Below are 26,712 nucleotides of genomic sequence, written 5' to 3' on the forward strand. Positions count from 1 at the left end.
CACTGTGTGGAATAAATGAATTGTAAAAATTAAACCAACTATCCTAAACTAGGCTGGCCCAACCAACGACCTGACCTGCTAACTAACCTCACACCCGCACGGGTTAAGCTCAACAGGCCCAACGGGGCATCCCAGCTAGCCAAACACACGCTCACCCTCTCACTCTCTCAATTGACAAGCGGACTCCACATGTCAGCTTTTCCTCCCATCTCCCTCCAATTAATCCCCTTTCCCCCTCACACGCCGTATGCGTCGCTACTCTATGACATCGTGGGTGTGGTCACCGGACACTGGCCACGCGACATCGCACACTCGGCCGCCCTGCCACCACAACCACTCAGTGTCTACAGAACACACTAGCCCACATGCATGTGTGCCACACGTGGCAGTAGAAGATCCCGCATGCACACCTCCTATGGCAGAACCGTCCAAATTAACTTGGCTAAAATGCACTTAAGTCGCCTAACACACGATCATGCACTTTAAGCAAGCCAACTGGGTCATCCGTCGGATTTTATCTGATAAACCTCATACTCAGGATCGAGAAGCATTGCTCACACGAAGGTGAGTGGTTACAGAGATTACAACATTCCCATCACATTAACATAGTTCAACATTTTATTACATCAAAGTTTTCGAAATTCAGGCAGAGTTTGCAAGGTTGTAAACAACGAAGAAGTAAAATATGCGAAAGCTAAACGTCGGTACATAATACCATGGCGAAGCCGACCATGATATCAACAACCCCTGTCCTCGTCGTCTGAGAAGGGATCCCACTCGACCGTCCAACCCGAAGGGAGCTAGGTAGGCGAAGTGGCGCTAGCAACCAAACTATCGACATTACCTGAAAAGTTATGCCACAAGCAAGGCTGAGCAACTAATACTTAGCAAGATTGACCGGACAGGTGATAACTACTTCACCGGCTTCTAGACATGCAAGGCTTTTTGGCTATGGGTTTATTTTTGCCAAAAGCGACTAAAGTTGGTCCTTACTTTCAATATTTTAGCTCAGGTTCCAAGTTTAGTAACCAGTCTAAATTAGCAACTTATACTAAGCAAACATAGTTTTCAAACAATTAATGACAAGCATTAAGTTTAGTATTTCCATCATATTCCATCTTTACTCAGTGCAGCATAGAGATCAAGTAGTCTCAAACTGTGAGAGGTAGACGAATCGATTCAAATTTATTAACTATGCATGGCGAACCTAATCCCATGACATCCGCGTAGCACGAAGGATCGCTTCACTTATCAGCTGTCCCCATCAATTTCTAGACATGTGTCAGGGCCAAATTTTCCTTGGCATGCAATGCTCCATAGTCCCGGCCTCTGCCGTACTGTGACCGCACTTGCACCCACATGATGCACCATGGGAACTACGTTCCAGGGATAGCAGGAGTATAAGCCATGTCCTAGTTCAATCAGGTACTAGGTTTCCCCATCACATACTAGGTATGAGATTAGTACTTTCAAACACTTGATCATGAACACCAACACGTTTCAACCTTAGCAAGTTCATTACTAGACAGATAGGGCAAACCACCACATTGGAACCATTAGAGTAAACAAACAACTCCTATAACTCGCGAGTGACAGGCAATCACTCGACTTTTACCGAGTCCTATTTAGCACAGCGACTACTCGGCCTATCATGCTAGTATTCAACCATAGGTACCTAACATCATGCAACTAAGTTGTCAAGCAACTCCTATAAACTTAAATGCACAAACATAAGAACATAGATATTGCATAAATTTTTAATACAGGGTTATGCTCCGGGGCTTGCCTTTTGATTCAGAGAAAGTTAGCTGGTCTTCGGGGTCTTGATCTAGCTCGGGCTTAGCTTCCACGTGGTGTAGCTCCACGGTGGGTTCCTCTTCCGGCATGGGGTGGAGCTCGTAGGTTCCGTCGGTGATATTAACTTCTACATGATATGCATATGCAGATAGTTTAAATTTCCATGCTCCCACATGCAGGATGCAAGACATCAATTATTGTTGAAGTATGAATTACATTTTGACCACATTCACCCAAACAAGGTTCTAAACTTTCATTATCTTCATGAAGTAAGGTGTGTTGTGGTATAAAACTGGGGTTGACCTTGATGGTGATTGTGTACACATTTAAGGTTCTTACAACTTAGACCTCACAAGGAAGGTGGGGGTCACTTTGGGGTTGTTCAAGGTTCATTTGGAAAGTTATTTTGTTTTTGAATGTTTTTCTGTACCTCTTCCAATATCACCTCTCTACCCTTTCTAGTACATAAGATTTCTTTTATTCATTAAATGAGGTTCATCTTTCAAAATTTGTTTCCACATTCAAACAACAACAATGACACCGAGAATTTAGCAGTATCTCAATCATGTCATCACCGAGTTATTGTAAAAATTTGGGATCCATTGGATTAGCACAGAAATAGTTAAAGTTAAAATTGTTCTATTACCCAATGGTAGGATGTACTTAATCTCAAAATCTACAATGATTCTGAGGGTGAAACTTCAGCAGTGGGTTGAAAGTATGTTACAGAGATTTGGGTGAATTTTTCATGATTTTTAGTGAAGGACAACTACTTCCCCTATTTATATAGTATTTATCTTTCCACAAAAATAAAGGCATGTTTCCCAAAGTTTCATTTAGTGTTTCGTATTTTTCCTAAGAACTACACTTCAGAACTAAGCTACTCCAAGTGGTTTCACATTTTTCTCTGCTATGGATTAAATCTTATGTAAAAAGAAATATTTAACCCTAGATGTCAAAGATAAAGTTAAAACAGTGATATAAAGTTCTACACCAGGCTCCTATGAATTTTTCTAGACTTCTACTTGCTGAAACAAACACTTTAGAAGTGGATTTGTCAATTTTACATTTTTTTGTGATTTACCAAGATTTAAAAGGCCTAAGCAAGAGATAAAACTATAAAGCATTATTTCTAACAGTAACATGGGCAAGTTTATTTTTCCATGGAACTATTTTGCTCACTGAGTCTAACAAAAGTGGTTTGACATTTTTCTAAGTTTTCTACGATTTTTGGTGTATCTCCAAAGTTCCTTCATTTATCTGCCTTTTTAAAACACATAAACCGAGACAGCTTTACACCAGGGCCCTTAAGGTTTTCAAACTCTCGCAGATAAGCCCTTAACTCTAACAACTAGGCCCCTGTGAAGCTTTCCCAATCACACCCGTGCCCTTATGGAGTCACGGCGGCGGACGGCTTCGATTCTGGCGATGGCCGGCCTAATCGCAGGAGAGAAGTAACTGGGGAGGTGCGCTAGCTCACCGTGAGGGCCTTGGCGGCGGTTGGGGGGCATGGATACGGCGTGTGGACGGTGGAATGGTGTGGGGAAGAAAAGCTCGAGCGACAGCGAAGGCCGGCGGCGTTCCGGCGCACCAGGGGCTCTTCGTGGGCAACAAATGGCGCGGAGAGGTGCGCGTGGTTCCGGCAAAGCGGGTGGAGGTGTTGGTGAGGTGCGGGGTGGCGCGGAGTAGGGGGCTCCATGGAGGGGTGGTGCGGCGGCGCTTAGAGCAAAGGGGCAGTGGAGCTTGGCGAGTGTGGGGAGAGCTGCGCAGGCGGCACATTGACCCCTTTTATAGGTCCAGGGAGGTGCGGAGGGTGAGGGTGGAGCCAACGGGTAGCGCTAGCATGGCCGGAGGGGAGAGGGGAGCGACTGCCGCATAGGGGATTGGGCGGCGACGCCATTGGCGGAGGGGCGCGAGCTCTAGGGCGCAATCTCGCGTGCATTGGCCCGACGGGATAGCAATCGTGCGGAAACGGTTTGCCAGGTGAAGCTATTGGCGAGCGGGGGCCTCGTGCTGTCGCGGTCGTGATCGGGGTTGGCAGAGGCGGAGCTGGCCGGTGGAGGCGTGAGGTGTGGCGCGTCGGGAGTGGGCGGAGCTCGCTCGGGACGGGGTGAAGGGGATGCGCGGCCAGAGGGAAGGATAGGGTCGGGCGCTTACTAGGCAACCGGGCGAGCGAGTCATCTTGTCATGGTTGTGGATTGGCCGACGGCGAGCTGCCGGTGGGCGAGAGCCACGCGGCGGGCGGTGCTCTGGCGCACGCACTGGGCGAGGTCTAGTGCGCTCTGGGCGAGGCGTTCGCGCTCGGCAGCCAAAGGGCCGAGGGTTTGGGGCTGACTAATTTTAAATTCTTCAACAGAACTTGAAGATTTGTTTTTCAATGAATTGTAGCCCTTATATCAAAGTTTAAAACTTACGAAAGGTGTCACTTCCAAAACAAAACAGATTTGAAGTTATGGGGTTCCAAAGTTTGCAAGAACGCTGGTCATCCTGACTTAGGTAGATTTCCAAGTTTGCTGATTTTTAGGGCTTTGGCTGTTTTGACCCAAATTTTGAATGGTTTTCCGATTGAATTAGGCCAAAGTGTTATTGACAAAGTTGTTTTACAGACTGGGTACAACCTGAGCTTGTCACATGTCCCATCTAGTTTCTGAATTTAACTAAATTAGTTAATAAGCCTTTTTCCTTTAAAAGTTCATAACTAATTCATTCTAACTCAGAAAAATATGAAATAAGTTGCATTAAATTAGAGTGCCTCTTCTAGATTCGATTGCTGTCTCCTTTTGAACCTAAGTGCGGACATAAAGTCTTAGCCAATGTTTCTAGATGGGCCACAAAAGGTAGAGGAGAGGGGCTAAGAAGATCCAACTGCTTTCGCACCGGGGGAACAAGATCCGGAGCAAGGAGCCGGTGCCTTTCGAAGCACTTTCATGTGGATTTCCTTTAGCCGGTGGTGGCTACCTCGACGAGTTATTTGGTTCTTCCAAATTGGAGTTATTGTTTTTTTTCAATAGATGTAATGCTCATTATTTACTTTCGCATTGTATCACATTCTATGCTAGACCCGGACTACGACCAGGACGATGATGCTAATGCTTGTAATGATGATGCTTGGATGATGATTGTTTACATAGTAAATTGTTAGTCTTCCCTTCATAATTGTTATCCTTTTTACCTTGCTACCTACTTGTGGACTAGCTACCTTTTGAAGGATCTAGGCTCGATCTAACACCTTCCCAAAGTGAGGCATCATGCACTTACTTTATATAAACTACTTATGCATTATGATTGGGCATGTCTAGGCCATGGTTTGGTGGTGGAACCCCTTGATACACTCTAAGGTGAGTTTTGGTGGGTATGATTCCTTGATGTGTTATGGCTAGAGTGAGCCGTAGTCGGTACTATGGAAGTACCTAGCTAGGCTAGTGGTTCTTGGGCATCCCCTATCACACCGTACATGTGGCGGGTACATTGTTTGAGACTTTGTCTTGAGGAGTTGATGGCAAAGCTGTGATGGGTGACCTGTAATGGGTATGCAAACGTGCTTTCACAATCTTTGAGGAGTTGAGTGCTCGCTCTCGGTCCTTAAGGACTGAGTTGGGTTAACCATGCTACACTGGACTATGCAGGCGGATAAGCAGATTGGTGTACAGAGTTGAGGTGATGACCTGCTCCAGACGAACACGACCTACTACTGGCCCTGTTGGTGGTCAACACAGCTTTGAGGTCTAAAGCTAGTGACAGTGGTATCCTGTCATTGAAGATATTCCCAGACTTGAGTATTAGCCACACACTAGGGCTTCGGGTGAATCTGTCAATCAGGTTGGCCCTACACCGCCTGGCTACACCACAGACAGGTACATATGTACAACCTCTACAGAGTTATTATCTATAGCTATAGCTATGTCCATGGTATTAGGCAGTTCTTTGTTTTGTTAGGCCTTGTTTGGTAGGGCTTCGGCTTGTGCTAAAATGGCCACGGCTCTAGCTCATCTAATGAAGCGGCTTTTTATGGCTCTGGCTCATTCTATTGAAAAACGTTTGTTAAAAGGGCTTCTCTGAGTTAGTTTGAGATTGATAGAAATGTCAAATATCTATAATACCCTAAGAACATATATTTTTCCATTCCATTTTTCCCTTCCCGTCATTATTTTCTCCCTTCCTTCTATTTCCTTTTTCACGGCCTTTTTCTGCGGGTTGTGCCTTACCCCTTCAGTCCCTTTTTTGCTTAGTGTCCTTTATCTCCTTTGTTGACATTGTTGTGGCTTGCATTGCATTCCATATACGCGTACGGGCACTACCATTTGCACAGCTGAAATCCTTTTCTCGTGTATGTATGCTGGCACTTAGGCGTAACAGGTGCACCCGAGGCTTTCATGAACGAAGGCGTATTCTATTCAAGGAGATTATCAATGGCTAAGAGAAGACAAAAGTAGTCGACATTGTGATAAAAAGAGAGCGCGATTGCGCAAAAGAGTTTGCTACCCTCTGGCGAGTAAAGCGCGTGTTGTGCGCAAGAGTTGGCAAAGTGTAGCTCTGTAGGGTAATTCCCGTCAAGAGGCGTACACAAGTAATTAGTCGGCGTGTTGCCCTGCATGTGGAAGACAAGTCAAAAAATAATTAGAAAAGTGATTTAGCTTGATTCATGGATGATTGACGATGAAGCCACGGCGGTCGTCGATGAAACCGTGACGGTTGTTGATGAAGCCGACTAGTTGGAGTCGTTTTCCACTAGTCGTCGATGGTGTGAGGTTTGCCCCGACTAATTTTCTAGTTGAGACGGGGAGTAGTCGTCGGCGAGCGTCACGATGTAGTTGGAGTAGTCATCGGCGAGCATCACAATGTAGTCGGAGTAGTCGTCGGTGAGTCGTCCATTGAAGTAGTCGAGAAGAGTAGTCGAAGTAGTCACCCTCGATTAGTAACTAGTCAAGACGAGTGGTCGACGAGTCACCGAGCGCTCTTGTGAAGTTGAAGTAGTTGTTGACGAGGTAGTTTGCGGCCGGATCTCTATGTTGCCGTGAAGTACTTGAAGAGTCTTCTTGTACTCCTTTGTGTGCGTGTAATAATATTTTGCTGAATTTTCTTTTAGCGTCAAGGAGACAGAGGCAGCTATCCTCGATCTTGATGCTGGCCTTCTTTCTCTCTCAGACTCGATGCATAGCAACGCAACAGCCTTTAATTGCAGGTGCTATCGATTAGCCTTCATTGCTTCAGACGGACTAGGATTGCATCATGACATCCTGACTTCGACTTGGTTACGGGATCGATGGATCCTCTGCCTTGACCCGCGTGCAGCAGCTAGCATATGCGGGTGACAAAGAAAACGCCGAATCTTGGTCGGTACGAGTTATGCAGCTCCATGCGACCCATCGGCACTAGCGTACAACCGCGTGCGACATCTTCCTCTGCCGTAGCACACTCGGAATCAGCCCACACGTCCGGACGCTTGGCGCCGCTGCAGATGATCCTCCGACCAATCCTTTTCTGCTTCGGATTTGATCCAACTCGACGACTTCAGCTTTGAAACTAAAGCACAGCTCGCCAAATCGGACAGAACCCGATGCTCCTTGGGGTCGATGCAAGAGCTTGTTGAGTTGCTATCTGGTCGAGATAACAGCTTCGCCGCGCTGAGTAGATTGATTTTGATGGTGAGATCCTTCAAGCTCGCTCAATGATCTCGATGATCGCTCCTACCTGGTACGCCAGATATCGGTGTTTTATACTGGCAACCTACCGAGGGTGTACCCTGAGGTAGTCGATTTGTCGTGGATGGATCGCCGGACCTGGAACTCAAAGGTAAAAGCGAAGACATAAGACACGGATTTATACAGGTTCGGGCCGCCGGAGTAGCGTAATACCCTACATCCTATTTGGGGTGTTGTGTATTGCGCCTTGCGCTTGGGTGTTGAGTAGCCTAGTTATTGGTTGATGATGGTTCTGCCGATCTAGGTACCCTCGTCCTCCTTTATATACTCCAAGAGGTAAGATAACTAGTCGGTTATAAGGAGGAGAGTCGGTTAGAAGGAGGAGTCCTAGTAGGATTATATGATTATATGGGATGAGTCCTAGTAGGATTACAGGGGAATCCTAGTAGGAGTCCGACTTCTTCCTTCTTTTTAGGCACTGGGAATCTATCCTGACAACATGTGCCTTATCATGTCTAATTTAGCAAGCATTTGTCTCCTGTTGCTTAACTGAACCTTGTTCCTCTTTCTGCAGAATTTGTAGCTTGTCAGATATGAATTGGTGTCTACTTACAGGATGGACAATGGAAAAACACAGGAGGTTACTACGGATGCACATTTAAGCCCATGGTAAATACAATTTCTTCAAACATATTCATGCATTTGTATACAGTTGCTGTTGTCCCAAATTTTCATCTGAAACTGCTGAAGCTGGCTTGAGCATATGTGAACCCACATGCTGATTTCCCAATGATTATATATCAAGAAAACATAATTGTCAGGTAATCACTTCTTCCTTTTCAGTTTTCACCTACATGCTTCCAGCTAATCGTTTCAGTTTCACCTGTTTTACAATTTGTTTTTATGGGTTAGAGACAAGTGTGAGAGTTGCAGCATGGGAGCTCATATACAACTTGCCTGCCCATCTGATTAATTCCCTTTGTATGCAATGGTGAAAGATCTGTTTACCTTTTTACTAACTAGCTCAAGTCCTGTTAGATTCATCCAATAGTTTTTCAAGTGAACTCATTTTCTGAGTTGATTGTAACAACTGATCCATGTTTGATATTGGAATACCTATGAATATTTTCTTCTCAGTAAGGCTACTACATATTACCTGCAGTGCATTTATTTTGTGTCATATTTTCATGTAACACTTTTGGAATAACATGACAACTTGCTGGTTGCTACCTCAATCAATGGAGCTTTGGATGAATTGAATGATTGATGGCGTACACTGTTTACTGTATCGATTAGTAGATGATATACCAATATTGTTTATTGGATATATGCATTTCCTTGGTGGTCGGCAGACAAGGAAACAATTATTTAGCTTGGCTGTTGAGGTATGCCAAGAAAATAACTATTTAGCTTGGTGATTGAGGGTCCGAAGTAAATAACTTTCCTTGGCTGCCGACAATAGCCAAGGAATAATGTTGTATAGTTAGCTGCCGACGACCGCCAAGGAAAGCTATATACTTGGTGGTTGGAATATTTTCTTTGCACATTGAAGATTTTACACATTTTCTAATTTTCTTGGCTGCCAAACTGCTGAGAAAATAATCCTTCGCAGGTTGCAGCCAAGCTAATTGAATTTTCTTGGCTCTCTATTCTTGACGGGTTTTCCTTAACGGCCGGCTGCCAATGTTCATTTCCTTCACGGTTTTCGACCGCCAATGCAATTTCGGTTTAGGGTGGAGTGTTGTGACTCTATTTCTATGTCGTATGGCTTTGTAACATTTGAAACATGGATTTGCACGTGATAGTCTCATCGTGGAACTACCACGGAAATACAGAGGTTTGGATTCTCCGAAATAGAAATTTGGATTGTTTCACTCACTTCCCAATGATATGGTGAAATAAAGAATGCACGGCCGGATGCTAGCTCTACCAACAATCAAAGCGACGTTTTGGTAGTTATCACTGCTAGCTGCTCTATAACATACATTATTAGCTCGTGTCTCACGCTTTCAACCTTTAGCCCGCACAAGAAATGATTTGTAGGAGCACCTAATGCACTAAAACTTCATGTGGGCAGCCATATAGGAAGACGGAAAGTGCAAAATTAAAATAGCGTCACATGTAAGCAAGATCCTTGAGCTGACAGAAATGGATCACTGCAAAAAGCATAAACTAGCTAGCACTACACTTTAGCTATCAAATGCATTCATATTGTAAGCAGCAAACAGTTCTGAAACTTTAGCGATAACCCCATGATTACAGGATACGGAAATGCTGAACAATTAATGACTGGTAAAGGAAGCATGTGTGTTTCGGGCAAACAGTTCATCAATCAGTATATAAATATATCTGAGTATCTCCATACATGATTCATTATAAAATGTGCACTAATAATATTATGTGACAAACAGCGTTAAATGATGAACTCCAAACAACTCAAAAGGCACTTCATGACGAAGACATAGTGAACGAATCATTCTAGAAGCAATAACACATCTTCTGCTTGGCTTAGCTATGAGCTCTAACACATTTCAACAAGCCGACCTTCCATCCACATTATTGGGTTCCTGGCCATTCCTTCCTAATCTCAAAGTAGTAACTCATCTCCAAGTAGCACTTGCCATCATCATCAACAAACTAAAAGGGCAAACGATATTATTAATGATTGGTGCAGCGACGATCATGAAGCATCTATGATAAAACTTGATAAATATAGATACCTTTAGTTTGGCAGAATAGGAACCTCTTGCAAAAATACCAGCAGGGGTGGTCTCTTCTTCACCCTCGTAGATGTATGGCTCTAGCTGGGGACTGAAAGTCCCCAACATCATCTTCTGGTTCTCCACTGCAATAAACAGTGAAAAATATCAACTATTTCAAACGGACAGTAGTAGAAAGAATGTGAAGTACCAAACCATACTCATGTGCAAGATGATCTTGATCTCTTAATACTCATGTTTTTTTGTTGTATAAGCAAAGGATTGGTTGATATATCATGCAGCATGAGCCTGATTACCTCAATGTTCAATAGATCACATTATTTTAAAGTAGAGATAAATTTGTTTTTATTTCCAGTAGTAATAAATGTATCACATTATCAGTATTTCATCTTATGCTGATGGAACAATAATGTGAATCATGCAAGGCCTTCTAATCATGCATGGGTAATCAGTAAAGGAAGTCTTTAAATGTCAATGAGGTCGCAAATTACTGTGGAACTTTAAGTAACACACACGAACAGAGAGAGACAGAGAGAGAGAGAGTTCATTATTGGTAATTTAATGGATTAGAAAATCGGATTCAAACATTCCTTTCATGTGATATGTAATATGTTAGTTCATCAGCGATTTTGATGAATAACATGTCAACAAAGCACAAGTAATAGCAGATTAAATCATGTTTAGTTGAGTACTAGTAATTATATATGCACCGAGGAATTTGTGGTGTCCACACCTCTTACTCCAGTCTTCCAGACAGTGTTTGTATACTTGAGGCCCGACACAATATTGTTGGAGACGTTGAAGGAGAAGCGGAAGCTGTAGGGGCTGCCATCCTTGAGGGCAAACGCATAGCCCTTCTCATCAGCCTGAAATGGGATTGGCAGGACCAGATCCGGCCGGCCCGGTGATAAGATGGTCAGGTTCAGCACCTTCACCTCCGGCTCCGCAGTTTCTGCATGGAAAATTAATTACTCACGTGTTCAAGATTATGCACCATGGCTAGATCCATATTTAACGTGAGGATAGGGTGCTCAAGAACATGTTACAATTACCTCCAAGCTGTTCTGTGTCTACTTGCCCAAGGAGTTGCTCCTTCCACCTCCTCAGACTCTCGTCATCCTACACAAGCAAGTAGGAGATCACAATTTTAGGATTACTCAAAAACAGAGATGAAGATAGCAATGGTCATGAGAAAATGTCCACCACTTTATTGAATCCCAGTGTGAGACCTTATCGAGCTCGAGCTGTTCCTTTAGGGGAACCTGGGGGCCCAACACCACAATGCGCTTGTTACCATCTTCGTCCTCTTCTTCCTCAACGTCAGTTCCTTCATGCTTCTCCTCCTGTTTCTCTTTCTCCTTGTTGTCCATGGGCTATGCACGCTCCCAATGCAGTCGATGGGGATGACCGAGGTGAGCGAGTAGACCAATACCAATGAACACGTAGATGAGGAAACAATTCTCAAAGATTGGGAGTGATCGTGTCACAAGGCGCTTTGTATGTGTGTTCAAAGGACAATTAGTGGAGCAAGGTGGTTCGGAGTGGTGGAGGTAGGGAAGGGAGGAAAGGTCAATAGCATACTAGAGAGCAGCCCGGGCAGCTGCCGGAGGGGCACCAGGTGTATGCATCACCACTCCTTCAGTAAGCGCCTTCGGCGGGGGCCTTGCAAGCCAGCCATTGCATCTCATTGAAGTTCCACCTTGGAATAGTGGTTTATGTGGTTGCGCGCCTTTTCCGTTGCCATTCTCTTGTTACCTTTAGTGCCCCTCAAATTTTCCCTTGTACTCCTATATGTTTCCATGCAGAAGTGGCTCAAAACAAGTGCATGCATACATCATTTACTCCTTCCTTGATTAGGAAATACGACAACTTGGTGAGAAAAATTGCATGCATGTACTCTATTTTGGGTAAATCTACTTGTTCAATTTTTAATTAATATTAACTTTCTCATGGCATCTTTTTTTCAAATCCATTTGCATCATGGTTCACACACAAAGCTCATCGATTCTCCAGCTTGGTGTGGAGCATGGACGACCATATGCTGGGATGATGAGATTCCTTTATTTATGCAGAAGCTTCTTAATAGAGATGATTCAAAGATGATCGGGCGAGGTTATGATGATCCTTGCCTTTGTGGCAAGTTCTTCATGTAGCTTGGGGATCCTTTGTATCCAGCCCAACCTTCCTTATGCAACTCGGGGTTCCATTGATACCATAAGACATATCTTTGCGCTGAGTTTCTCCTTACTAATCCATACCATGGTAGATCTTGCTATGTTTTCCTTATGTTGAAAAATTCTTGTTTAGTAGATGCTAAAACTAGATAAATCCTATTTGCACATGTATATAATTATGTTTAGATTTATCTTAAATATGAAGTAGTTAAAGTCGTGGACTAAGGTTTTAAGCTGTCCAAATTTACCGACCATGTTGGGCATACTGATTCTTTTCAAATAGTAGATATCAATTTCTAACTATATTCTAAAACAACCAAACCAAACCGAGTTCATGTTGTTTATCAGCTTTTTGTTTAGGGTCCGGTTTCTAAAATATCACCAATTCATTTTCAATGTGTAGCTCGGTATTTATGTTCCGGAAACCAAATTAAATCAATAAAAATTAAACACAACCAATATGTAAACTTGAAGGAGGCCACTAGATGGAGAGGGGGCTCCAGATAATGCTTGGGCGAGACCCTCTCCGCTATCACCATGTTGCACGATTAAAAAAAATCGCACCACCGCTCCCTCTTCTTCCTCCGTCCGCCATTCTTTCGTCTCCTCCGCGAGCCATTCCCCTGCCATGTCGCCAACCGCCGCCCTTGCCAGTGTCACCTCCGATGTTGGCGAGGACCGCCCTCACCAGCATTCCACCCTCTTTTGGATGAGCTCCCCCGCCTCCACCCCACCTCTCCCGACTCCAGCAACGCCACCGTTACCGGATCTGCTGCCCTGACGACCGCTCCCACCCTAATCCGACCGAAGCATGATTCCCCCGCCACCGGTACTATCCAACCGCCATCGCCCACCACGCGGCAGGCGACGCCACCGCCGCCTCGCTATCCCGCCCACACACCGGCACCACCGTCGGTCCGGCAGCCTCCCCCAACTATCCCTTTAGATCCAGCGGCCATAGATCCCCTTCCCAACCCGAAACTCCCAACTCCTAACCCCAATCCCAAACCCTAACACGAAATTGGAGGTCACCAGAGAAGGTGAGGTGCTCACCGGAGGAGGAGGAGGAGGCCGCCGAAGGAGTTGATTCCATTTGCTACTTCCTTTTCTTGATTTGTTAATTCTCCTTTTCTTTGTTTCCTCTTTTGTCATTTAGAATTCCCATGTCTTCCTCGTACTATAGAAATCAGGAGGGCTCTCGACTTAAGCCGAAATCGAGAGCACTCTCGATTTAGATTTTGCGAAACTTAAAATACTTCCTCTTACCCTATCTAGCACACTGGTTCGTTGCTTCGCCCATTAAAGGGCACACGAAGAAATGCCAACTGCCTCACGCCGTCACTCCTCTCCCTGGATGATTTAAGTTAGCCAAAGTAAAATTGGCTGATTAATTAGGTTTTAGTTCTGATGCTCACACTTACATGGTTATAAGAAAACAGAGCCAAAGTATCCGTAATAACCAAATGTTCACCCCTACATGCAGATGGCTACGAGCACAAAAGCACTAGGAGTTTATTCTTCATATATACTGCCCGTTATACGAATGAGTATCAAATTGAGCAATACAATTCTCCAAGGTCCAAGCAAATGAAGCTACAGGCTCAGACTGACACAGATCCAAGCAAATGAAGCCTTCACTTTCCTTGATCGCCGTCGTCGATCACTTCCGACTCTTGTACAGGCTGACACAGACCAGGAAATACCCAAAGTTGGCCGTCGCCGTAACCGCCAGTGCCCAGTACACGTTGTCTAGCCTTCCCTGGTTTATGTCCCCGGGCAGCCACGCGGTGACCCGCCTCACCACGTCCACGAACACCGTGCTGAGGTAGAACCCCAGCGCGATCAGGAGCGGCGCCATGGCTGTCGCGGTGCTCCGCAGCGTCTTGGGGAATTCCTGGTAGTAGAACGCCATGTTCCCCGGGAAATGCAGGGCCTCGCCGACGCCCACGACGCCGAGCGGGATGAGCAGCCACAGCGCGGACATGGGCGCCACCCACCCGGGCGCCTCCGCACCGGCGGTGCCGCCGCGGTGCGCGCGCACCATGCCCAGCCGCCGGCGCTCCACCAGCGCCGCGGCCACCATGCCCGCGACGTTCACGGCGTGGCCCAGCCCGACGCGCTGCAGCGGCGTGGGGAGCGCGCCCGTGGCCCTGCGCCAGAGCGGGAACGCCGCGCGCTCGAGGACCGGCGTGGCGGCGATGAAGGCGGTGAGCGAGCAGACGGTAATGGACCCGGCCGGGATGTTGAACCTCGGGCCGAGAGACCGGTTCATCGCGAGGGCCTGCAGGATGACCATCCCGATCATCACGCCGATGGACACACTGATGAGTATGCCCGACGACCAGAGCGGCAGGACGCCGAGGAGGGATTTGAGGTCCTCGACTTGCTGCACCGTGCAAAGTCGCCAGCCGCTAGGGCGACGGCCGCCGCCTCCTGCTGCGTCCGGCGTTCCTTCGCTTGCCGTGATCATTGCGGCACGGTTTAGAAATCTGCAATGTCACAGAAGACTCAACAATAATGTGCATCATTGTTCAACTGTTTCAAATGTTTCAATCATCACTTGATGAATGCGAGAATTTGCAACGCACCCGAGCCTCTTACTCGGAGCACCGTCACTGCCAGAGTCTGCGACGGTGCCATCTCCAACGTAGTATTGCAGTCGCCCGGCAACACTAACACGGGCCTTTCGCACGGCGGCCACCACGACGCGGGCGAGCTCGGTGTACGGGCTTCCCTTGGGCGCGGGCATCCTGTAGTAACGCGCACCAAGCACCAGCATGACCAGGCTTGCCACCGATGTGCCGAGGCAGACGCAGAAGCCGAGGGTCCAGGAGACTCCGTCCTGGAGGTAGACGATGGCCGTGTCGCCGACGATGAAGGAGCCGTAGAGGAAGACGAAGTACCAGTTGAAGAAGGTGTCCTGGTCGCGGGCGCTGCCGAACTGGTCCGCGCCCAGGGTCGCCACGTTGAACCGGGTCCCACCCGTGCCGATGGAGAGCAGGCACACTGCGGCGTAGAGCACGGTGAGCTGCGCAGGAGTCCCATGCGGGCACGCGGCAGACTGCGGGGCGCAATGCGGCGGCCGCAGGGATGGCAACGCGGCGGTGAGCGTGAACAGAACAAATGCCTGGGTGATAATCACAAAGTCTGACCATTAGCAACTTCTTACATGGTAGTTTGCAAATCACAAAGTTTTTCCGTTAGTTACTTGTTTCATATTTTGCATTTCATAAACCAAGTTCCACAAAGTTATACCAGAACTTGGTTTCTAGTATTTATCTTATTTTATAAGCATTTGGGAAACAAGATTGAATTGTGCCTTGGTTAGTAGAGACGGGTGATCGGCAAGCATCTAATTGGGGTTTGTGGGGTTGCATAAGCATGTTCATTTGAGCAATGCATGATTATGCATAAGGCCAAACCGGATATGGTGAAGGAATTTAGTTAAGGATGGCAGAGAGATGTCTCTTTGCTTATGATGTACTAGGTGAAATGGATGCAACCTTACTTGCAGATCCTTTTCAGGGCTACTCACTGGATCAGAGCAGTGGCAGAGGGAGGGGGTTTGGCAGGGGCCAGGCCCCCCTATGGTCTGAAATTTCAAAATTCATATTTTGAATTTGATCTAATTTTAAGAAAAGTTAGCACTGTTGCCCCCCTAAAAATGAAAAAAACGAATTCCTGGCTACGCCCCTAATCAAAGTATGGGTCTTACTACAAAAGGAGGACCAAGACATTATACCAGGTGCTTTTCGAGCCTTGGAGACCATGGCAATGGATATCTTGGAAAAAAAAGGGTGGCGGTTTAGTTAATAAGCTTTGCTTATAAGTTGTTTGCCTTTTATTTCCCTATGTTGATCATGCATGGTCCTTTTGTAATAATGGCTGGACATATTATACTGTAGAGGCTATTCCTTTATTACAAAAATGTGAATGGATGCAATATGGAGGTCAAATGTGATGAGGTGCTGAAGGGCTATCGGGAGGAATGGATGAGCCGATGGGTCATAAGCAGCCATGGTGAAGCTTTAGATGATCAGTATCACTCGCACGGAGGGCACAAGAGTCATGGCATGAACAAGAAGATGATAAAGACAGTGCAACAAATTAAAGTCAAGGCGAGCATCGGGTTCATGTCAATAGTTGGCCTGGTAGCAGGAGTATAAAGCAATTGATAACATCTTGAGAATAGGTTGAGATGTTTCATGCATCGACATTAATTAATACGCTTGCTTAGAAACTAAGCAAGTGACGAAGAGTCATGCTTCAAAAATGGAAGGTGTGTAACGGTTTTTCCAATTCTAAAAACCGGGAGAGGCAAGCTGGAAAATGTGCGGGAGAAACATCTATTGACATCTACAATACCGAATAAATAAGATGGTGGACTGGTTGCATCCACATAGATCTCCATTTTCCATTTGTTACTCTTAGGCTTAGAATAGATATATAGCCGTACAAAGACATATGAATGAACCAACTATTGTAACACTTTTCATTTTAGTTAGGTAGAACTTATCACTAGAGTTAATTAAATTTCAAATTTTATTGTCTATACCTCATTAAAAACATGACCTCAAATGTTCCTCAAGCCCTTAATTTTTTTCTCATATTCGAAACATTTATAAACAAAAAGTTACATTAACTTGAGAATTTGCATCAACATTTTAGATTTATTTTTAGTTTAATAAACTATTTTAGCGATCTTAAAATTTGAATATATAGTTCCTTTTTTGAGCTTTGTAACTACTTAAGAAAAAGAAAATAAGAAAGTATGCTTCACATAACGTCTTGAGCCTTAAGCTTGGCAAGCATACAAGGCATAATGGTTATCCGACATAACTATCCGAAATAAATATTCAACCATCCTATGTCGATCGGATAGTCAGGAAATACACCACACCATTTTCCCCCTTAGAGGCATGCCCTGCTAGCATCTTTTAACCATCCTTGCAAACGTATAACGTGCTGCTACCGGTTATATCATGATACTTTTAATAAAAGTTGGTAACCTGCATGCTAGTAGGACCAAATTATAGTTTACCCATGGTGTAGTTTCTTCCAGGAATGAGAGCCCCCCGTTCCCCTCCGCCAGCCCCCCACCTTCCTCCGCCACCGCGATACCCGCCGCCGCCGGCGACAGCCCTAGCCTACCCCCGTAGAGCTTCAGCGGGTCCGCAACCCAACCCGAACCTACACCCCCCATCCCCAATCACCCCGCTTTCAAGGAGAGCCTGGGAACAGTTCGTCAACGCCTCCCCACCGCCACCTCCACGGATCCACTGTCCGCCGCCGCTTGAGGCCGATTGGGTGCCGGAATCGCCGGATCTGAGGATCCCCTTGCAAGATCTGAGACCTGGCAGCTACAAGCCTACCCCCGCCACGAAGGATGAGACGCGGACCTATGCGGAGGTCGTCAGAGGCAGGCGTTTCAATGCTCCAACCGCCCAAAGCTCTCCGCGGCGCCACGAGGAAGGGAGCGCTCCAGTCCATGGGTGACGGAGTAACTCCGACGACAAGACGGCTCCGCGGTGCATTCAAGACCCTACGTCAGCGGCGCGACGCTCAGGGCCCTGGTACGGCGAAGTAAAGGAGCTATCTCAGAACAATCTGGTGCGCCATGACTGGCAGCCAGTGAGGAGTCGAAGGACGCGGCGGCAGGCGCTGCCCGAGATGCTGCGACGCGATGGCGGAAGTGACCGGAGCCGCAGAAGCAATTCAAGGAGGCCACCAACCAAGGCGCTGCTTGCCTTCAAACGCGAGACTGAGGCCCACTGCTTTCGGTGCCTCGCCCCAGACCACCTCGCCTCGGCGTGCCGCAACCCCATCCGCTGCTTCCAGTGCCGGCGATTCGAGCACAGAGAGCGCAAGTGCGGGGCGGCGCGGGCACTACCTCAACGGAGACCCGCTAGACGCGGGCCGCCTACCCGACGACAACCAGCTGCCACGCCACCAGCACAGCCGCGCGCCACAGCTCCAGCCAGCCGCCTGCCGACCAACAACGCCCAGACCTCGACACGCCGCCACCCCCCAGCAGTACCACGCCCACGGCTCCCATCGATAGCCAGCCGCAACCGTGCTCCACTCTTGCCGCCAGCCATCCTCCACCTGAGCCAAGAAAAACCACAACCAAAATGGCCATAGGAGATCCAAACACGTGGCTAGAAGTAGAAACCGTGTTCGTCTCCAACTCCTTCCACCTTGAGCATGATGCGCGGGACTGGGAAGCCTGCGCGCTCGTCCCGTGGGCACTGCACCTGCCGCCGGACGCCGGAGCTAGGGACATCGCCAACCTTCTTACCAGAGAGCTTCGCCCGTGGCCTGGTGACGTCACCATCACGCTCCACCAGCCTGAACCATACCTAATCAGGTTCGAGCAAGCGGAGCACGCGGCGGAGGCACGTCGCCGAGGGCGCTTCACAGGAGCGGGCATTGACATTTTCCTACGCACATGGCGGAGCCTCACACACGCCCTCGGCTTCCGCATCTTCTACAGGGTGCGCCTCTGCCTCGACGGCATCCCGTCACACGCCTGGACGCCGGAGATCGTCGAGCGTGTCATCGGCCACAAGTGTGCCCTGCAGCACATCGTCACCGACCTCCTCCAACCGGCGGACTCCAGGCATATCGAGCTCTGGGCTTGGACGGTGGACCCGAGCGAGATCCCGAAGAAGGTATGGCTTGCCTTCACCCACAACCCAGCGGCAAAATCCTCCGCTTTTGCAGTCTCGGCCGAGCCCCCGCAGCTGTCATGGCAGCAAGAGGCCCGATATGAAGTTTTCGTCCACATGCCACTCCTGGAGGACTACTCGGCGGCGGCACGCGATCTTCAGCAAGCCATTGACAACCCGCGGAGCGTCATCCCAACTCGGCGGCGCTATGAATGGCGCTACGGCCTCGTCGACGGTGCGCCATCTGATGCAAGGTTGCGCTTTCCGGCGCGACTGCCTCGACCACCGTGGGAACCGATCGGCGTGGATCCACACCCTGCTGACCACAGCAGGGGACAGCGTGTGCCAATGGGCGCCCCCAGAGCAGAGCACGGTGCCCGGGCCACGGGCGGCGATGGAGAAGGCGGAAGCAGGCGCGGTGCGAGCGCCCGTCAAGATCCGCACAACAAAGATGACCGCACCAGGCGTCGGCCAACGCGACAGCATTGTGATGAACGGCCATTCGTCTGGCCTTCCCGCCGCGGAGATGACGACGACGACGACGACGACGACGGCGACTACGACTACCCAGGACAGGGGCGCAAGCTCGGCGACGACTACTGGGGCTGTGCGGGCACGGTGCGCCGTGACCGCACAAGATCACCCCCAAGACGCAACTACGCGCCTCCGCATGGACGGCACCATGAAGCCGGCAATCCGGGGCTAAACAACTTAGCTCCATCACAACTCCAGGCCCTATTCATGGCGCAAGCTACGACGCTGAAGAACTACATGCAGCAGCAGGTAATCGAGGCACCTGATACGACTGACATTTCCACTTTGGATGCTAGGAAGCGGTTCTGGCACGCCGGCGCCAACGAATACATCCGCAAAGCGTGCTGGCTCGCCGACCGCCTAGGCATCGAGGACGCGGTGCAAGGGGAAAAGGCCTGGTCCGATCCGGTGCCGCTGCCGCGAGTCTTCAACAGTCTGCGAGCGGCGCTACTACCGACTCCGGCGACGGCGGTGGCATCACCGACGATTCAAGACGTCGACCAGGCACTGGAAATCTTGTGCATCGAGGCTGAACAAGAAGATGCAAGCAACATGGGCCAAGAACACGAGTAGGTGGCAGCCCAGAGAGCCACGGGCAACAAGATCATCAATGCGGCCCAAGTAGCGGAGCAGGAACCGCAGCAGGCCGTCTCAGCAGGCGCATCGGTAGGGCGGCAGTCCAAGGTGAGCGGCCAATTACCAGCTGGGCCGTGGCAGGCCCAACAAACCAAGGCACTTGCGGCACCTCCTGCAGGGGTTGCAACTAAGATGGCCCGCGAAAAATCACAAGTCAGACCCACCACACCATCGCCTGCAACCAAGAGCGCCAAGCCCACCAGTGAGGCCCATTACTCGCCACAACCGCTACATGAGGCCTACTACCAACTGCTAGACACCCATCCTATAAGGCCAGCGGATCCCCAATCCAATCCAGAACAACACACGCCTGTGCACCAGTCGCCTGATGTAGCGCCACAGATAGCCCCTGCTGTGCCTGCCCCACAAATAGATGACCTCTTCGCAACGCCGCCACCGCCAGCATTGCTACAGCCCCCACTGCAGCGCACGCGTCGGGGTCGCACCTTCGACATGAGTAAGGTGCAGCGGAGTGCGCGCCTGGCCAAGAAGCCAGCCATGCCAGCAGTTGAACGCGCGCAGCGAAACCTATGGAGAAAATTAGGTGTTGGCAATGATGAGATGGCGCCAATTGAGCAGGTACTGCAGGATTTCCTTAACATGTTTCAGGGGGTGCTATCGGACTTCATCATATCTGCTATGACTGCACTCTTCGACCTCGACGACGAAGCTGCTGACCAAGTGAATGACGCACTTCTACAGATGGCAGGCGACGATGTGGGAGAGCTCCAACAGGTGGATCAAGCGGCTACATGATCATCCCGTCACTGCATCCGCACCGAGTGTCTCATTACTACTCCATGTATCGCTATCCTTATGTATTTCCTATTCCTGTGCCTCACCCTGCTGGTTGCGACCTTCGGGGAGGACTCTACTTTAGCCCTGCTGGCTGCGACCTTCGGGCAAAACTCGTGAACTACAAACTATGCCCCGACTACTATCAACCTAAACCTTGGACAATAGCTACTACAGCGACAAAGCGCGCCAATGGACACGCTCCAGCGGCAAAAAACACCTCCGATTACCGAATAACGCACCCACGCGATCAGTATTCTACGAGACACAACATCACTGCCGCAACAAATGCTCCTAAACCGCAAATCGCCCGGTCCGTCAGCAAGCGCTCCAAAAATAACTTAGATGAACGGCAACTTTGAAATAATGAGTTGGAACGTGCGAGGCCTAAACGCACCCGCTAGATGTCTCACAGTACGTGAAACTATTGCGACGACAACGTGCCACATCGCATGTCTGCAGGAAACAAAGCTGCAAAATATAGACGTGGCCCTAGCAAACCTTCTAGGGGGACCTCGCTTAAATAAATTTACATACAAACTGGCTTCAGGCACAAAGGGCGGAATCCTCCTCCTCTGGGACGACAGGGTTTTCGACATGCAGAACTTCCAAACGGGGCATTTCTCTATCTCAGCAACAGCAACAGTAAAACACAGTAACTTGCACTTCCGACTCACGACGGTATACGGCCCATCACGACACTCAGCGAAGTCTGCCTTCCTATGCCACCTGCGGACCATGGGGCCTGATGACGACACCAAATGGCTAGTACTGGGCGACTTCAACCTAATATACAGCGCAAGAGACAAAAACAACAACAACCTAAACTGGAGGCTAATGAGGAGCTTCAGAGCAACGCTAAATCATTGCGGACTCAAAGAAATACACTTACAAAACAGGCGATTCACCTGGAGCAATGCAAGGCATCAACCGACGCTATCGCGAATCGACCGAGTCTTCTGCAATGAACCTTGGGACCTACAATTCGATGATCATGTCCTCCATGCTCTCTCTTCCTCGCACTCGGACCACTGCCCTTTACTACTGGCACAGCAATCTGGTCCTCGCAAGCCGACACCTTTCAAATTCGAAAACTTCTGGCCGCGGTTACCAGGATTCTATGATGTAGTCGCCAGGAATGGTCAAAGGCGACGGCCCACACTGAACCATTCCATAGACTGGGTTACAAGCTGCACAAAACAGCCCAAGCACTGCGATCATGGAGCCGAATGCACGTCTCGGGTGCCCAGTTAAAAATGCACATGGCCCAAGAAGTTATCCTGCGCCTTGACATAGCGGAGGAAACAAGAACACTCACCGAATCGGAACACGACTTACGGAGCAAGCTCAAAAAAAGGCTCCTAGGATGGGCGGCCATAGAAAAAGCAAGGAAGAAACAATGCTCCAGGATAACCTATCTGCGCGAGGGCGATGCTAATACAAGGTTTTTCCACCTGAAGGCGAATGGTAGAAAGAGAAAAAACTTCATCCAACGACTAAAGAAAGAAAGCGGCTGGGCTGTAACTCACATGGATAAGCAGCAGATAATCCAAAATCACTTCGACAGCGTGATGTCCACACCAACCACCCGCACCAAAGATTTAAATTGGGAAAAGTTACAATTCCCAGAGGTGGATTTAACCGGAATCGACAGCCCTTTTTTGGACAAGGAAATACTACACGCAATAACTGACTTGCCCAAAAACAAAGCGCCGGGACCGGACGGCTTCACTGGTCTGTTTTTCAAATCATGCTGGAACATAATCAAAAGTGATGTCATAGCGGCTGTAAACGCTTTCTACAACGCTAGATGCAACGACCTCAATTTAGTCAACTCAGCCAACATCGTCCTAATACCCAAAAAGGAAGGAGCCAAAAGCATCAAGGATTTCAGACTGATAAGCCTCATACACACCATTGCAAAGATCATTAGCAAAATTCTAGCAACAAGACTCCAGCCATATATGGAGAAATTGATATCACCAAGCCAAAGCGCCTTCATAAAAGGAAGAAGCATACACGACAACTTCCTGTACGTTCGGAATATGGCGAGAAGATTTCACAGACACAGAACGTCTGCTAATGAAGCTGGACATCTCAAAGGCCTTTGACTCTGTCCGATGGGACTACCTGCTCGAACTAATGCAACACAGAGGCTTTCCCACGCGGTGGCGGGACTGGATAACTGCATTACTGGCCACATCAACTTGCAAAGTCCTGATAAATGGAATCCCATCTGATTCAATCGCACACGGGCGAGGACTACGACAAGGAGACCTGCTATCCCCCTTCCTCTTCATCCTTGCGATAGATCCGTTGTACCAACTAATACACACGGCGACGGAAATGGGACTACTCAAAAAGCTCGGAGGGCGTACGCCACGCACCAGCATCTCCATGTATGCTGATGACGCGGTCATATTCATAAAACCGACACAAGAAGACGTCGCAAATGTAACAAAGCTATTGAATCTTTTCGGGGAGGCAACTGGGCTTAAAACAAACGTACAAAAGATAATTGTGGCTCCCATCAGCTGCGATAACGTAGACCTCGAAGAAATCCTCTCAGAGTGGCCGATTGCTCGCACAGGCTTCCCATTAAGGTACCTCGAACTACCACTTGCAATAAGGCGCCTAAGGAAATTGGACTTTCAGCCCCTAATGAACAAAACAGCACAGAAGCTCTCCGGATGGCACAGTCGCAACCTCACCCAAGTAGGACGGGTTTGTCTCACCAAAGCAGTGCTTTCCGCGCAGCCATTATACCTACTAACTGTCATAAAAGCACCAAACGAAGTATTAGACGAACTAGACAAAATAAGGAAACGATAAATCTGGGCCGGAGACAAAACGCTTACAAGCGGCAAATGCAAGGTTAATTGGATCAAATCCTGCTTACCAAAAGAAAATGGCGGGTTAGGAGTGCTAAACCTTCACAAATTTGCTAGAGCATTGAGACTGCAATGGATTTGGCACGAGTGGGAGTCACCGCGAAAAACATGGATTGGAACGGGGATACCATGTGACGACTCCGATCAACGCTTGTTCGCGGCTTGCACAACGATCACAGTGGGTAATGGACGCAAAACAAGCTTCTGGCATTCAGCCTGGGGACAAGGAACTAGGCCAAAGGACATTGCGCCCAACATATATATGCTATACAGGGGGAAGCATAAAAAACTAGCAGGAGCCTTATTTGACAATAGCTGGGTGGCGGACATAAACATTCACGAAGGACTGACAACGCAACACCTCCAAGAATTTGTAACACTCTGGCGTCTAGCAACAATGGTGCGGCTGCAAACACAACAGGAAGACACAATTCGATGGAAATTCACGTCCAACGGAAAATACTCAGCGGCATCAGCATACAAGGCGCAGTTCCTGGGATCCACTTATGCACCACACTACAAAACAATATGGCACTGCTGGGCGCCCCCGAAATGCAAATTTTTTGCATGGTTGATCCTCCAAAACCGCGTATGGACAGCTGATCGCCTTGCGCGACGAGGATGGTCTCACTCCCCTGCATGCCCCTTGTGCCGTATACAACAAGAGACAGCACACCACCTAGTGGCTCAGTGTAGATACACCAAGCGAATATGGAGCCTCGTGGCCACTTGGGCATCGCAACCAAGCATACAACCCTCGGAACGGCCCCCAACCGACAATGCCCTGGAATGGTGGATGAATATGACTACAAGGACCGAAGCCCCTCGGAAGGGAACATGCTCTATGGCGCTGCTGATAATATGGGAAATCTGGAAGGAGCGGAATAGGCGAATTTTCAACCATCAAGAGATGGCAGCACCCTCATTGCTGGCCAAAATCAAGGAGGAAGCAGGCACATGGATTTTAGCAGGGGCAAAAGCTTTAGCGACTTTTTCATCTAGAGAGTAATCGCGTAAGAGTGACATATTTGAAACACTTCTGTAATAATCTACTCTATCAATGAAATAGGCACTGTCTCGTGCCCATTCGTTCAAAAAAAAAGTTGGTAACCTAGGCCAACTCAACTACTTGTTTGTTACTTTACGTGGATTGTAACATCTAATACATTAGAAATATTCTAATGACCAAGAAAAGAATACAAGAAAACAATAAGCTGCAGAGTAGCTTGGGATTACACCGGTAACATGTCTAGTTATTGAACAAATACCAATGGCTATTGAACTATGATTTGGGGCTGTCTCATGTCATCGTTGAAACGAATACTCAAAAAACTCTAATCTATCATGTACGTGGAGTTCTCATGGACATAATAGGGCATCTTTCTGACAATGAAGTTAATAGTAATTTCTACAGAAAATCCGGTAGGTAACATCATTTTTCATAGATTTCATTGGACAATGGAAGGTGGAAACATAATTGCATTGGTACTCGTCAGTATCATAGCATCAATGCACCATTGGCCTGGATGCGTAATGTATAAAGCTCATTCATAGATCCCGACATGTTAATTATTGGTTCATTTGTCATATTAATAATTCTGTTGGGAAGAATAATTGTAACCTACCCCTCATAGTTTTAAAAGTGAAATTGATAGCGGTCGTTTTTCTTCCTCTGAGTGGTTGATTTTACACTTTTACAAAGAAGACAATGTGCATCTGTCCCAAGATCAGTGCCAGTCAAGAATCCCCGTGTGGATCGTTATTAATAAAGTTCCACTTTGTTATCTAGAATCATATGGTACTGCTATCTATGTTTGTTAGCTTGTCCCACTTGAGGACACGTCTCCAATCAGAAAGGAAAGTGACATTGCAATATCACCAAGAAACGATGACAACACATTTAAAGGCAAGTCATCTACCAAACCGAAGTAGGACATTTCTGTAGCTACACAGTTGCTTGCTTGGGATTTACTATGAGCGAAGTGTGTATAGTAGCTAATGCAACTAGCAGAAATTCATGCGGACGCAGGAAGCAGCATATATGTATGACTCACCAGGACGTTGATAGCGGTGGCAGCGAGGATGACGGGGAAGCAGCCGAAGTAGGAGTCGGAGACGACGGCACCGGCGACGGGCACCAGGTTGAGGGAGCCGCGGACGATGTTGGCGATCTGGGCCGCGTCGATGCTCTCCACGTTGTACTCCTTGAGCAGGTACACTAACAGGTTGCTGGTCGTCCCGTTGATGGCCAACCCCAGCCCCAGCATGCTCCCTTGTTCCATTTGTATGTGCAAACATAGCCATGACGACAGAAAAATCAGAAAGAGATCAGACGGTACGATTTCATGACGGCAGGGAGAGATCAGAAGGAGCAAGAGAAGGGAATTGAAGTGGTAGTATATGCACCTGCAATGAAGGGGAGGGTGATCCATCCTCCTTTCTTTCGGCCTGACCTGTCATGGACCTCCTGGTCGACAGGCTTCAGCTGAGAACCCAGCGAGCTCTCCATCTCCAACTCCATCTCCGCTCTCTCGCAAGTCTGGAATCAGTTCAGAGGAGTTGTGTACATTGTCAGCCGTGCATATAGACATATGGAAATAAAGACACGCTGGACCGGATAGCTACATGCTTGATTGGAGTATAATTGACTCGATGTGTTGGAAGTCGGTGCATGCGTGTAAGGATCGGGTTTGGTTTTAGCATTGTGTCCATCTAATATCGTATTAGTTCCTCCTACTGTAAATATAAGTTGTGTTAATATATTTATAAATCAATTCTTTTCAACTTTCACAACCAACATATACTCCCCTGGTCATAAATAAGTGAACTTAGGCCTTTTGCTACAAAACACGTCT

At 48.0% G+C, this 26,712-nt stretch overlaps 2 protein-coding genes across 2 annotated transcripts; both read right to left on the bottom strand.

Annotated features, from left to right (window-relative positions):
• Positions 1-9,758: 9,758 nt before the first annotated feature.
• On the bottom strand, positions 9,759-11,915 carry LOC117850511 (rho GDP-dissociation inhibitor 1). The gene is made up of 5 exons (XM_034732346.2): positions 11,389-11,915; positions 11,212-11,278; positions 10,893-11,111; positions 10,160-10,284; positions 9,759-10,076 (listed from the first exon to the last, which is right to left on the bottom strand). The coding sequence occupies exons 1-5, from the start codon at positions 11,527-11,529 to the stop codon at positions 9,996-9,998; spliced, it is 633 nt and encodes a 210-aa protein (XP_034588237.1). The 5' UTR covers positions 11,530-11,915; the 3' UTR covers positions 9,759-9,995.
• A 1,773-nt stretch (positions 11,916-13,688) lies between these two features.
• LOC117847707 (protein NRT1/ PTR FAMILY 2.7) lies at positions 13,689-26,468 on the bottom strand. Its single transcript, XM_034728972.2, has 4 exons — positions 26,264-26,468; positions 25,912-26,129; positions 14,922-15,460; positions 13,689-14,822 (listed from the first exon to the last, which is right to left on the bottom strand). The coding sequence occupies exons 1-4, from the start codon at positions 26,376-26,378 to the stop codon at positions 13,994-13,996; spliced, it is 1,701 nt and encodes a 566-aa protein (XP_034584863.1). The 5' UTR covers positions 26,379-26,468; the 3' UTR covers positions 13,689-13,993.
• Positions 26,469-26,712: the final 244 nt, after the last annotated feature.

Source organism: Setaria viridis, chromosome 3 (genome assembly GCF_005286985.2).
Source record: "Setaria viridis chromosome 3, Setaria_viridis_v4.0, whole genome shotgun sequence".
Taxonomy (NCBI): domain Eukaryota; kingdom Viridiplantae; phylum Streptophyta; class Magnoliopsida; order Poales; family Poaceae; genus Setaria; species Setaria viridis.

Excerpts from the sequence above, each read along its gene's own strand:
- LOC117847707 (XM_034728972.2), bottom strand. The coding sequence starts at position 26,378 with ATGGAGTTGGAGATGGAGAGCTCGCTGGGTTCTCAGCTGAAGCCTGTC. Across the intron at positions 26,130-26,263 it reads CACCCTCCCCTTCATTGCAG|GGAGCATGCTGGGGCTGGGG; the intron begins GTGCATATACTA and ends AAATGGAACAAG. Across the intron at positions 15,461-25,911 it reads CCACCGCTATCAACGTCCTG|GCATTTGTTCTGTTCACGCT; the intron begins GTGAGTCATACA and ends ATTATCACCCAG.
- LOC117850511 (XM_034732346.2), bottom strand. The coding sequence starts at position 11,529 with ATGGACAACAAGGAGAAAGAGAAACAGGAGGAGAAGCATGAAGGAACT. Across the intron at positions 11,112-11,211 it reads AGACACAGAACAGCTTGGAG|AAACTGCGGAGCCGGAGGTG; the intron begins GTAATTGTAACA and ends TTTTCCATGCAG. Across the intron at positions 10,285-10,892 it reads CTGGAAGACTGGAGTAAGAG|TGGAGAACCAGAAGATGATG; the intron begins GTGTGGACACCA and ends TGTTTATTGCAG.